The 10,162-nt window shown below is 51.6% G+C and overlaps 1 protein-coding gene across 5 annotated transcripts; it reads left to right on the top strand.

Annotated features, from left to right (window-relative positions):
* The first annotated feature begins 4,227 nt into the window (after positions 1 to 4,227).
* Ficd (FIC domain protein adenylyltransferase) lies at positions 4,228 to 8,860 on the top strand. 5 transcript variants are annotated; one of them, XM_074060617.1, is made up of 4 exons: positions 4,236 to 4,302; positions 4,433 to 4,657; positions 5,558 to 5,914; positions 6,781 to 8,860. In XM_074060617.1, exons 3-4 carry the CDS (start codon positions 5,614 to 5,616, stop codon positions 7,854 to 7,856), a joined length of 1,377 nt encoding a protein of 458 aa, XP_073916718.1. In that variant the 5' UTR covers positions 4,236 to 4,302; positions 4,433 to 4,657; positions 5,558 to 5,613; the 3' UTR covers positions 7,857 to 8,860. The 5 variants fall into 5 exon arrangements, with proteins under 5 accessions (XP_020022694.1, XP_020022693.1, XP_073916718.1 ...); XM_020167105.2 differs by lacking the exon at positions 4,433 to 4,657 and having other exon boundaries at positions 4,228 to 4,302; positions 6,784 to 8,860; XM_020167104.2 differs by lacking the exon at positions 4,433 to 4,657 and having other exon boundaries at positions 4,228 to 4,302.
* The last annotated feature ends 1,302 nt before the right edge of the window (positions 8,861 to 10,162 follow it).

Genomic DNA, 10,162 nt, shown 5'->3' with positions numbered 1-10,162 from the left:
GTATTGAGGGGGTGGGGGGGAGAGGGAGAGGGCGGAGTGGGTGGTAAGGGAGGGGTGGGGGCAGGGGGGAGAAATGAACCAAGCCTTGTATGCACATATGAATAATAAAACAATAAAAATAAATAAAAATAAAAGAAACAGAGGTCTGGACCAGGGAGGTCCACAGCCCCTCTGCCCAGCAGCCCCCAGGCCCTGGGCACCTGAGCAGGCAGAGGGACTGGAGAAGAGACATGGGGGGAGGGAGCTGTAGTGGCCCCTCTGGGACCAAGCTGAATCATTGTCCCCATGCAGGAAGGAAGAAGTGTTAGTCACAGCTTTGAGAGGCTGTGATCTAAAACAGCATAGTGAGCACCTGAGTCAGTCTCCATGTCAACGGGACCCCTTTTTTAGGAAGGCGTAGGCAGCTTCTTGGGCCAGTTGGAGGAGCTCAGCTGGGAAACGCTGACCACACAACTGGGCAAAGGCAGGCAACCAGTGAGTCACACCTGCAGAAGTCCCTGCCTCAGGCACCTGAAGGCTCCACCACTAAAGTCCACTCTGCCAGACAGTCAGGAAGACTTGTTGGGAGTGGGGAAAGAAGAGGTGGCAGTTATAGGTTTGGACCCTCCAAAATGGCACACTGCCTCTTTTCTCCTGGTGGACCTGCTGGAGCCCCCTCCCACCTTGCACCAAGGTTGATCTGTGTCGAAACAGAGTAAGGCAAAGATGACATCCAAAGTTAGATCATAGAAGACATCATCCTTCTGGATCACGCAGGGAGAAGCCCATCACCATATTGTGAGGACATGCAAGTAGCCACCTGGATGGGCAGGAACTGAAGTGCTGGCCCCAGACACATGAGTGAGCCACCTTGGGAACAGGTCTCAGGCTACAGCGCCTTACAGCATCTTGGCTGTCATCCTTTTTTTTTTCTTTGTTTTTTTTTTTCTTTTTTGTGGTACTGGGGTTTGAACTCAGGGCTTGCACTTGCTAGGCAGGCGTTCTACCACAAAACCTATTTGCACACGTGAATTCTATGACAATGAATTTGACATCACGTAACATGAGAAACCCAGTCTGAAGGCAGAGAAGGAGCAGTCAGCAAAGGGACACTCACCTGGGGTCCCGAAAACCCTTTCTTGGGGAAGCCTCGGAAACTGGGTCTGACCCCAAATGGGGAAAGGCTGCCAGGGTCGGGGGTCTCTTCTTTCACAGCAGCAGTAAGTTAGGGGGAGAAAACAATCCAGGAAGGCTGGGGCATGAGAGGAAGCTTGACTGAGGAGAGCAAGAGCAGGTAGAGTTTATTTTCCTTCTAGTGAACTTGAGACACTCTGGAGCCAACCTAGCCTCAAGTTGAGGGCTTGTTTTCCCCAAGCAGTAGGAGTCGCCTTGTTCCCTTGTTTTGCATAATGGACACATTTCCCATGCAGCGACCTTCTAGGTTCTTTGCCATGTGCAAAGGTGAGCTTTTAGAAAACTCCTCCGTGGGCCACAGGGAGGTAATTTCCACCGAATACAGAAGGCTTAAATGGAGAAAGCCAACTTTTCAATATCGCTTCAGGGACCATATTTTGTGCATTCAACACAGCTGAATGCAGACAAAGTTGAGAAAGAAAATCGAGTGCGTTCTGCTGATAAGGAGACTGAATGAGAAAAGTGATGCCGGGTAATTACCGCCCCCTGGTGTCCACACAGGGCTCTGTTTGATGACACAGTCATTGGTGGTGTTTCTTCCTCTGTTCCCTGCAACCTTCCCTGTCAACCTTAAAAGCCTAAAATGCCATTACACTCTGGCAGCCTCCTAGAGCCAGCAGGCGGACTTAAAAATCTGAAAAAAGGGCTGGGTATGGTGGTGTACTCCTGTAATCCTAGCACTCAGAAGGCTGAGGCAGGAAAATTGTGGGTTCCAGGCCAGCTTGTGCTATATATTGAAACACTGTCTCTCAAAAAAAAAAAACTAGAGATTTTACTTAAAATATAACCTTGACGTTTGCTTTCTTTCTTTCTTTCTTTCTTTTTTTTTTTTTTTTTGCAGTACTGGGGTTTGAACTCAAGGCCGCCTTGAACCATTCCAGCAACGCTTTATGTGTGTGTGATGAGTTTTTTTTCCAAGATAGGATCTCTCAAACTATTTGCCCTGGCTGGCTTTGAACTGTGATCCTCCTGATCTCTGTCTCTGGAGTAACTAGGATTACAAACTTGAGCCACTGGCATCTGGCTTGATATTTCTTTGTTTTGTTTTGTTTTGCTTTGGTGGAACTGGGGTTTGAACTCAGGTCGTCATACTTGCAAAGCAGGTGCTTTACCACGTGAGCCACACCTCCACTCCTTGATATTTATTTTGAGAAGTTGGAAATTCTGTCAATGGTTGGACTGCATCCTGGCATAATAAACGTGGGCTAGAGCAGAGCAGCTGCTAATTTAAACAAGGCCTGTGTTCTCAAATTCCACACTTGCCACCCCTCCGTATTGTGTCATGCCCAGGCAGTTTTACTCATTAGCAGTCACTGCATAACTTCTGGATTTGCTACCAGTGGCCTAAGCTCATTAAACTCCTAAGGAGCAGAGAGAGGAGGATACCTTTAAACATGGCGATTATGTCACTTTATACCTAGGTGTGAGCACAGCTCCACAGCCCCACCATACCCAACTCTGGCGGGTATGTGACTTGCTCAAGGTGGTGGCCTTGCCTCTGAACAGCATCTGTCCACCCCAGAGTCTCCATTTTCTCCCACAGCAGCTGTTCCCCATAAGCCAGCGGCATGGCCGACCTCCTCCAGGGAAGGTTTTTACCCTGATGTTATCTCGTGAGTGCCATCAGAAGGAAAATTCACAGACCTGAGAGAACAATGCTCAATCCCCTCTGTTCAAAAGATTAAAAACAAGTCACCGAAATACCCACTGTCCTGATTTTGTTTCTTAAGGACTCGAGTCTGTCCTGCTTCCGGTGCTTTAAGTTCAAGGCGGCCAGGTCTCCTGAGCATCTACCAAGGCCACGCTCCAGACTGCGGCGTGGGAGTTGAGTTTCAACATACAAGCCTGGAGCCCAACTGGCAAGGACGGAAGCTGTTCACCCCTGCTTGGCAATGCCCCATCAGTCCCAACTCTGGCCTGGGCCTGGACCCTTCATTTTGTGCTGTGCACCAGTTTCCCTGAAGCAGAATCAGGAGGAGACCAGTGGGGGTGCAGTGTGGTTGGCACATCTTGCACGGCTGGCACTTTCTTCCGTGAAGGAGAAAACAAGCAGCAAGGACCTGGTGTTTTTTTCTAGAAAGAACTGTGACAGGTGATACTGATCAAGCATTTGCTCTGTGCCAGATGACAGAGTGGCACACGACCCTGTAAAGTGGAACCCTTACCATTTACAGAAAAGCAAACGCCGTCAAGATCAAGTCTCTTAGGTGACAGAGAGCGGGGATTTGAACCCAGGGCCGTGTGACTCCAAGGGGCGTCTGTATCTTAAAGCGCCAAGCCTTTAGCAAATCCGGAACTTGAGGGTAAAAGTAAGGTAGACTGTTCCCACTTTACAAATGGAGACCCCGAGGTTCCGAGCAACTTGCCCAAAGCCACTGGGAGAAGTGGAGGCCAGCGTGAGCCCGAGGCGAGGTGTCGCATGCCACCGCGTGACGCTCTCGGCGTTTGTAGGGCACGTCCCTGGGTGTGGAATTTCAGGATTTGTGGGTTAACATGGAGGCCTCAGCTCTCTTCCAGGAACACTCTCTCTGGAGAGCGAAAGACCATGACCTTGGGGAGGATGCAAATGAAAAAGTCAGGGACTAAAAGAGAGAGGGGTAGAGAATGGAAAAGAACATGAAAAGCCAGCTGCATAGAGTGGAGGCTAAAAATGAGGTCGTCAAGACTAACAGGTGACGAGGTGGAAACAATCAGCAGCTTCATGTCACACTCGAGGACACTGAGGCACACGAGAGCCCCGGGACCAGGAGACCTGAGGAGGGCAGTTGATGGAAGTGACACCTAGCGAGTCCCAAACTCGCGTCCACGCCGGGTTTTCCGCGCCCGCTGCTCCGGCCTCTTAGCTAGGCCCCGCCCCTTCGTTGCTTATTGGCTACTGCACACAAGCGCTCAACACCAGAACAGCCAATGGGAGTGGCCCACGGCGGGCCTTTCCCTGGGATGCAGACACCGATGCGGGAACCCGGAAATGCGAGGGACGGACAAGTGAGCAGAGCCAATCCGCCGCGACGAGGTCGGCAGGCTGTCCAATGGCGAGTCGCCGAGGGCGGGGCCAGAAGACTGGCGGCCGAGGAGGTCCGGGGAAGCGGTTGCCGCGGGGCCTGCAAGCGCCGGGAGGGCGGTGGGAAGGTATGGCAGTCACGCGCGGTGAGGTGGGGGCAAAGCCGAAGGGCTCTGCCGCGAGCCCTGGGCGGGGTTAGCAAAGAGCCGGTTCAGCAGAGTGACCTTACCGCAGTCCTTTCGCTTCTCCCGGCCTCAGTTTCCCCCCTCAGGGAACGCTCTCCTTCTCTTGCACTCCCTGGCACCGGCGAAGTCCTCCTTGCCTTTACAGCCGGGTCCAGGAGCCTGTCTACGGGAAGCCCGCCCTGACCACCTGCACCAAGCCGTCAGATGCCCTGTGGCCCCGGGCGCGGCTGTCTAGAAAGACCCGAGCCCTGTGATCAGCCAGGCATCTGGGCCGGAGCAGGTGCACAGTCCCCGCTTGGTAATGTGGTAGAACTGAAGACCTGGGGCCCTGGGCCCAGACTCCCCGAGTTTCATTCCTGATGTCTGTTTACTCCCTGGGGCCTTCTAGAACCCAACTTGGCTCTGTCAGTGCCTTGGTTCCCTTCATCTGTGAAATGGAGCTCCAGCGTGGTGTCAGGATGAAATGAGATAGTGAGGCTAGCACCCAGCTCAGTGCCCAGCACACCATAGTTGCCCAATAAATGCTTGTTTTGGCATAATGGTGCTTGAATACCTGGCTCTTCACTCCCCCAGCCAGCCCCAAGCACAGGCCCATTGTCACTGAGGTGGGACAGTCACCCACTGGAGCCAAAGGTTAGGTTCCTTTAGAGACTCTGCCTGACCTCTCAGCAAGATCCCTGCTAGACAGGCCAGGAAGGGCAGGCTAGAAGGGAGAACAGTATGGTGGCACCACAGTGGAGTAGCAGGGTGAGGGTAGGAAGAGGCCGTCACCCATGTACCCATAAATTAGACCAAACAGCTGTGCTTATCAAAGAATGGGGCTCAGAACTGCCGTGGCCAGTCGGGGTGGGTGCGTGACCTGTTGTGTCCCACCGGGGCTGGGCGGTCAGAGGCCAGAGATCTGTGGTGGAAGAGGGTATTTTAGAGCTATGACTTTCCAGAGCCCAAGTCCTAAAGTTGTCCTTTGCTCACTGGGTGACTTTGGCTGAGGGACTTCACCTCATCTGAAGAATGGGGTGAAAACAGCCCCTAGATAGTGGGAGATAATATGTGATAACTTAGTGCTTAGAGCAGGACTTGGCATGTAGTAAGTGCTCCAGTGACACTTCTGTCACTGTCCTGGCCCATCTGAGGTCACACAGTGTCGGGAGCGTGTCCACTTCCCTGCCTCTGCTCTATGATTCTCGGTTTCTTTCAGGTCCTGCTGTGCTTTGGCTGACTTGACATGTGCAGGGGGCCCACCCCTGAGTCCAGATGACTCTCATGCCGATGACTTCAGTGATGGCAGTGACTGAACCAAAATGGGTCTCGGTCTGGGGCCGTGTCTTGTGGTTGACACTACTGAGCATGGCACTTGGGTCACTGCTGGCCTTGCTGTTGCCCCTGGGGGCTGTCGAGGAACAGTGTTTGGCCATGCTCAAAGGCTTCTACCTGCTCAGAAGCAAACTGGACAGGGTGCAGCATTCTGTCACCAAGCGCACCAGCCCGTCCACAGAGCTCAGTGTCACCTCCAGGGACTCAGGGCTGCTGGTGGTCAAGACCAAGGCATCTCCAGGTAAGACAGACTGGCCTTTCCCTCAGCTTGTTAGCTGGACAGATATTTATAGAGGGCCTGCTTTGTGTGCAGAGCATGGGGGCAACGTGGTAAATATGTCAGCCCTGAGTTCCCAGATAGGTGACTGAGACAAAGTGTCTGTTATGGCTGGAGGAGCACACCAGGAAGGCTCCCTGCAGGAAGTGGTGCCTGTGCTGTAAATGGTTATGACACAAGGAGAAAGGCATGGGAGGGAGAGTAAGGTTCCTCCAATCTACATTTGGAGATGCCGAGTGGCATCCTTGACTCTACCACCAGATGCCAGCAACACACATCCCCCATTGTGACAACCAAACATGGCTCCAGACTGCCAGATGTCCCTGAGGTGGGGGGGGGGGGTTCAAAATGGAACAAGTGGATTTAAAGAAAACAGTCCAGCAATGGTGAAGCCCCCAGAGATTGGCCTGAATGGGAGCCAGAAGCACCCCTAGACCTGAAGAGGAGGGACAGGGACCAGTGCCACCATGGGATGAACTAGGGAAGAAGTAGGAGAGGCCACCTGCTGGGAGCTGTGGCTGCAAAAGGCCCAGGGATATCAAATGCCCAGCTCTTTGCATGTCCCAGCAGAAGGCAGGCAGCAAGGCAGCCCAGCTGCTGCCTTCCAGGGTGCAGAGAATGGCTTGGGACTCACAGATGACCACCAGCATCCTACCCGATGGGCCCGAGAGGGAGGGTATGGGACAGCGGTACCAGCCATGCATGGCTGGGATGTGCGCTGAGTCCAGGGACATGGGCTGACTGGGGTTTCCCTGGACACCTGCACAGGGACCACTTCCTCACCATTCTTTGCCACCTGCCCTCCTGACCGAGCCTTTGCTGTCTTCTAGCAGGCAAGTTGGAAGCCAGAGCAGCTCTGAACCAAGCCCTGGAGATGAAGCGCCAGGGCAAGCGGGAGAAAGCCCGCAAGCTCTTCCTGCATGCCCTCAAGATGGACCCACACTTCGTGGATGCGCTCAACGAGTTCGGCATCTTCTCGGAAGAAGACAAGGACATCATCCAGGCCGATTACTTGTACACCAGAGCGCTGATGCTCTCGCCCTTCCACGAGAAGGCGCTGGTCAACCGGGACCGGATGCTGCCGCTAGTGGAGGAGATTGACCAGCGGCAATTTAGCATCATTGACAGCAAGGTGAAGAAGGTCATGTCCATCCCCAAGGGCAGTTCGGCCCTGCGCAGGGTCCTGGAGGAGACGTACTACCACCACATCTACCACACGGTGGCCATCGAGGGCAGCACCCTCACGCTCTCGGAGATCAGGCACATCCTGGAGACCCGCTATGCCGTGCCAGGGAAGAGCCTGGAGGAGCAGAATGAGGTGATCGGCATGCACACAGCGATGAGGTACATCAACACCACGCTGCTCTCTCGCCTCGGCTCCGTCACCATCCGCGACGTGTTAGAGATCCACAGGCGGGTGCTGGGGTACGTGGACCCGGTGGAGGCCGGCAGGTTTCGGACGACCCAGGTCCTGGTGGGACACTACGTCCCTCCGCATCCGCAGGAAGTAGAGAAGCAGATGCAGGAGTTCATCCAGTGGCTTAACTCAGAGGACGCCATGAGTCTGCACCCAGTTGAGTTTGCAGCCTTAGCTCATTACAAACTGGTTTACATCCACCCCTTCATTGACGGCAATGGAAGGACCTCCCGCCTGCTTATGAGCCTCATCCTGATGCAGGCTGGCTACCCCCCCATCACCATCCGCAAGGAGCAGAGATCCGAGTACTACCACGCGCTGGAAGTCGCCAACGAGGGCGATGTAAGGCCCTTCATCCGCTTCATTGCCAAGTGCACTGAGACCACCCTGGACACTCTGCTCTTGGCCACCACCGAGTACTCGGTGGCACTGCCAGAAGCCAAACCCAACCACTCCGGGTTCAAGGAGACACTTCCTGTGAGGCCCTAACCCTGTCAGTTCTTCCTTGGTGACAAGAAAAGCCAGAGGGACAGGGGATCAAAGAAACAGCTTTCTAGAAACCTGGTTATGTCCAAAAGCCAAAAAGGAGACCTTTAAACGTTCTTTACCTCCAAAAATTTTTTAGTTAAAAAAGAAAAAAGCTAAATTATTAAGCCTTATCTCTTAAGATAATTTATAATTTAGTGAAGTTATTTATTTTCTTCTTTTGAGTGTTGTATGGTGTCCCTGTGTCTGTGCTGGTGGGCGCTCCTGAGTCCCCACACACTGTAGAGGCAGTGACACTCCAGTGTGATCAGAACCCAGGTTCTGGGCAGAATTTGCACTAAGGTGGGGGAGAGAGGCAAAGCTGTGGGACAAAGCCCAGTACCACAGGAGGACTCCAAGTCTCTGAAATGGTCCTGTAAGTCTAACTAAAAAGTGGCCATCCTGCGGAGGGCTGCCCCGGTTCTGAGAAATGGTCAAAGCTACTTTCTGAAGTTTCTGCCCCCTGCCAAGAGATCACTGTGGTGGCTGTTGCTGGCAGAGCAAGCAGCCTTTTGAGATACGACCTATGAAATGAATGCCATTATTTCTAATTGGATACCTTGCTTATTTACAGAAGACCCTTTGAGCCATACTTAACTGGTAGACTTGAGTGCCAGAGGCTATTTTTTCATAATGAGACTATTTTTCTCATTAAGGGGCAGTGGCAGGTTTGGTTTTCTTTCTTTCAAGGTCTCTTACATTTCATTTGTAGCAACTCAGGACCAGATATTTCTGGGCTTGTCACCCGACAACTGTATCTTGCTACAAAGTGGGTCTGCCCTTACCCCTCACTCTTGAGTAAATGTTAAAGGACAGATCTGAAGGGCTGGGGCTCTGAGGTAACTTGCCTAGCATGTGCAAGACCCTGGGTCCCGTTCCCAAGACTGCAAAGAAAAACAAAAAGTATCTTAAGATGTCACATCAACCCCAAATAAACATATCTGATAATGAATTAAAACCAAGGAAAACCTGTGACCAGAGCCAAGACCTGTCCCTTTTTTCATGTACTTTTATCCACTTAACCGCCCCAGCCACCACCCGGTAAAGCCAGTATACTGTCCAGAATCCCCTTGGGTAGGCAGAAGGGATCGCCTCAAGTGGCCTTAGTTTTCTAGCAACTTGTAAAATGATACAATGCCATATGTAATATGGCTGGGTTTCCAAGTTGTCATCTTACGGAAATAGAATCTTCTCTCTCAATCGTATGGCGTAAGTGCCCATTTGCTGCTATTTAGTCAGAATGGCTGGAAATCACTAGGTTTCTTTCTCGGTGACAGAGCCTGCAATGTCTAACACTGTGATGCACTTTGTCAGTGTTGTAGATGGTAAACACACAGGGGTTGTCAAATCTTTGATTTGAAGGTTCAGTTCCTGACAGGAGATTCCTACTCAGCTGTAGCAAGTGTTTATAATGGTAACTCAGTTGTATAAATTGCACTTCAGAACAGTTTTCTGTTAAGAAAAGCAAGATACATGAAATGGCTCCAAGTGATAGTTCTTCAAACCTGAATAAAAATGTTTGCATACTTGTGTGCTGCCACAGGTGTGTCTCAAACCTGAACTCTTCTGACTTGGTATTATACACATACCAAGGAAGTCTGAGAGGAGTGTCTGCTTTGTCCTACAGTGAGAGAACATGCACTTTACCTGTGTCCGAAGGATATTACTTTAACAAATTACTGATTCTAATAAAGTATTTTATTACATAAACGTTTGGGACTTCACGGTCTTACTCGAGAGGTGTTTCCATTTATCCTAAGGAAGAAGAGGGGATTCTGTCAACCAGCTCTTGATCTTGATCTGGAAGAACAGATCTAAGATAGCCATGTCAGAAGGCAAGCAGACAGAACTGGCTGCACACACTGCCTACCTAGGTCAATGGGGTGAGTTACCAATTTCTCACTAAGATTTAAAATGGTCTTTCGTGTTTGTCTTTACCAGGGATTTTTTATTTTTCTGGGGAAAACAAGTATGTTCCTGGAAAGCCATTTCTACAAGTGAACACCCTGCACCTAACATGGGTTCTGCTCTAGTCTGGAAAAGCTCACCTCTTTCATAAGCCCTGCCGAGAGAGAACATGACCCAGGCCAGGTTACCGGCCACCAGTGCCAAACACTACAGTTCCTGTAGGCAGCCAGAAGCAAAGCCAAATGAACCCGCAGTGGGACTCAATGCTCACAGCTCTTCACAGGTCAGGCCCACCTGCAGGCTCCCTCTGAGTGTCCATCTGCTCGCCAGCAGAACAGGGTTCAAAGCCATCTGAAACTGAC

This window comes from Castor canadensis, chromosome 18, assembly GCF_047511655.1.
Source record: "Castor canadensis chromosome 18, mCasCan1.hap1v2, whole genome shotgun sequence".
NCBI classification, from domain to species: Eukaryota; Metazoa; Chordata; class Mammalia; order Rodentia; family Castoridae; genus Castor; species Castor canadensis.
The sequence above is the reverse complement of the archived record's forward strand: the minus strand, read 5'-3'. Positions and strand labels throughout refer to the sequence as shown.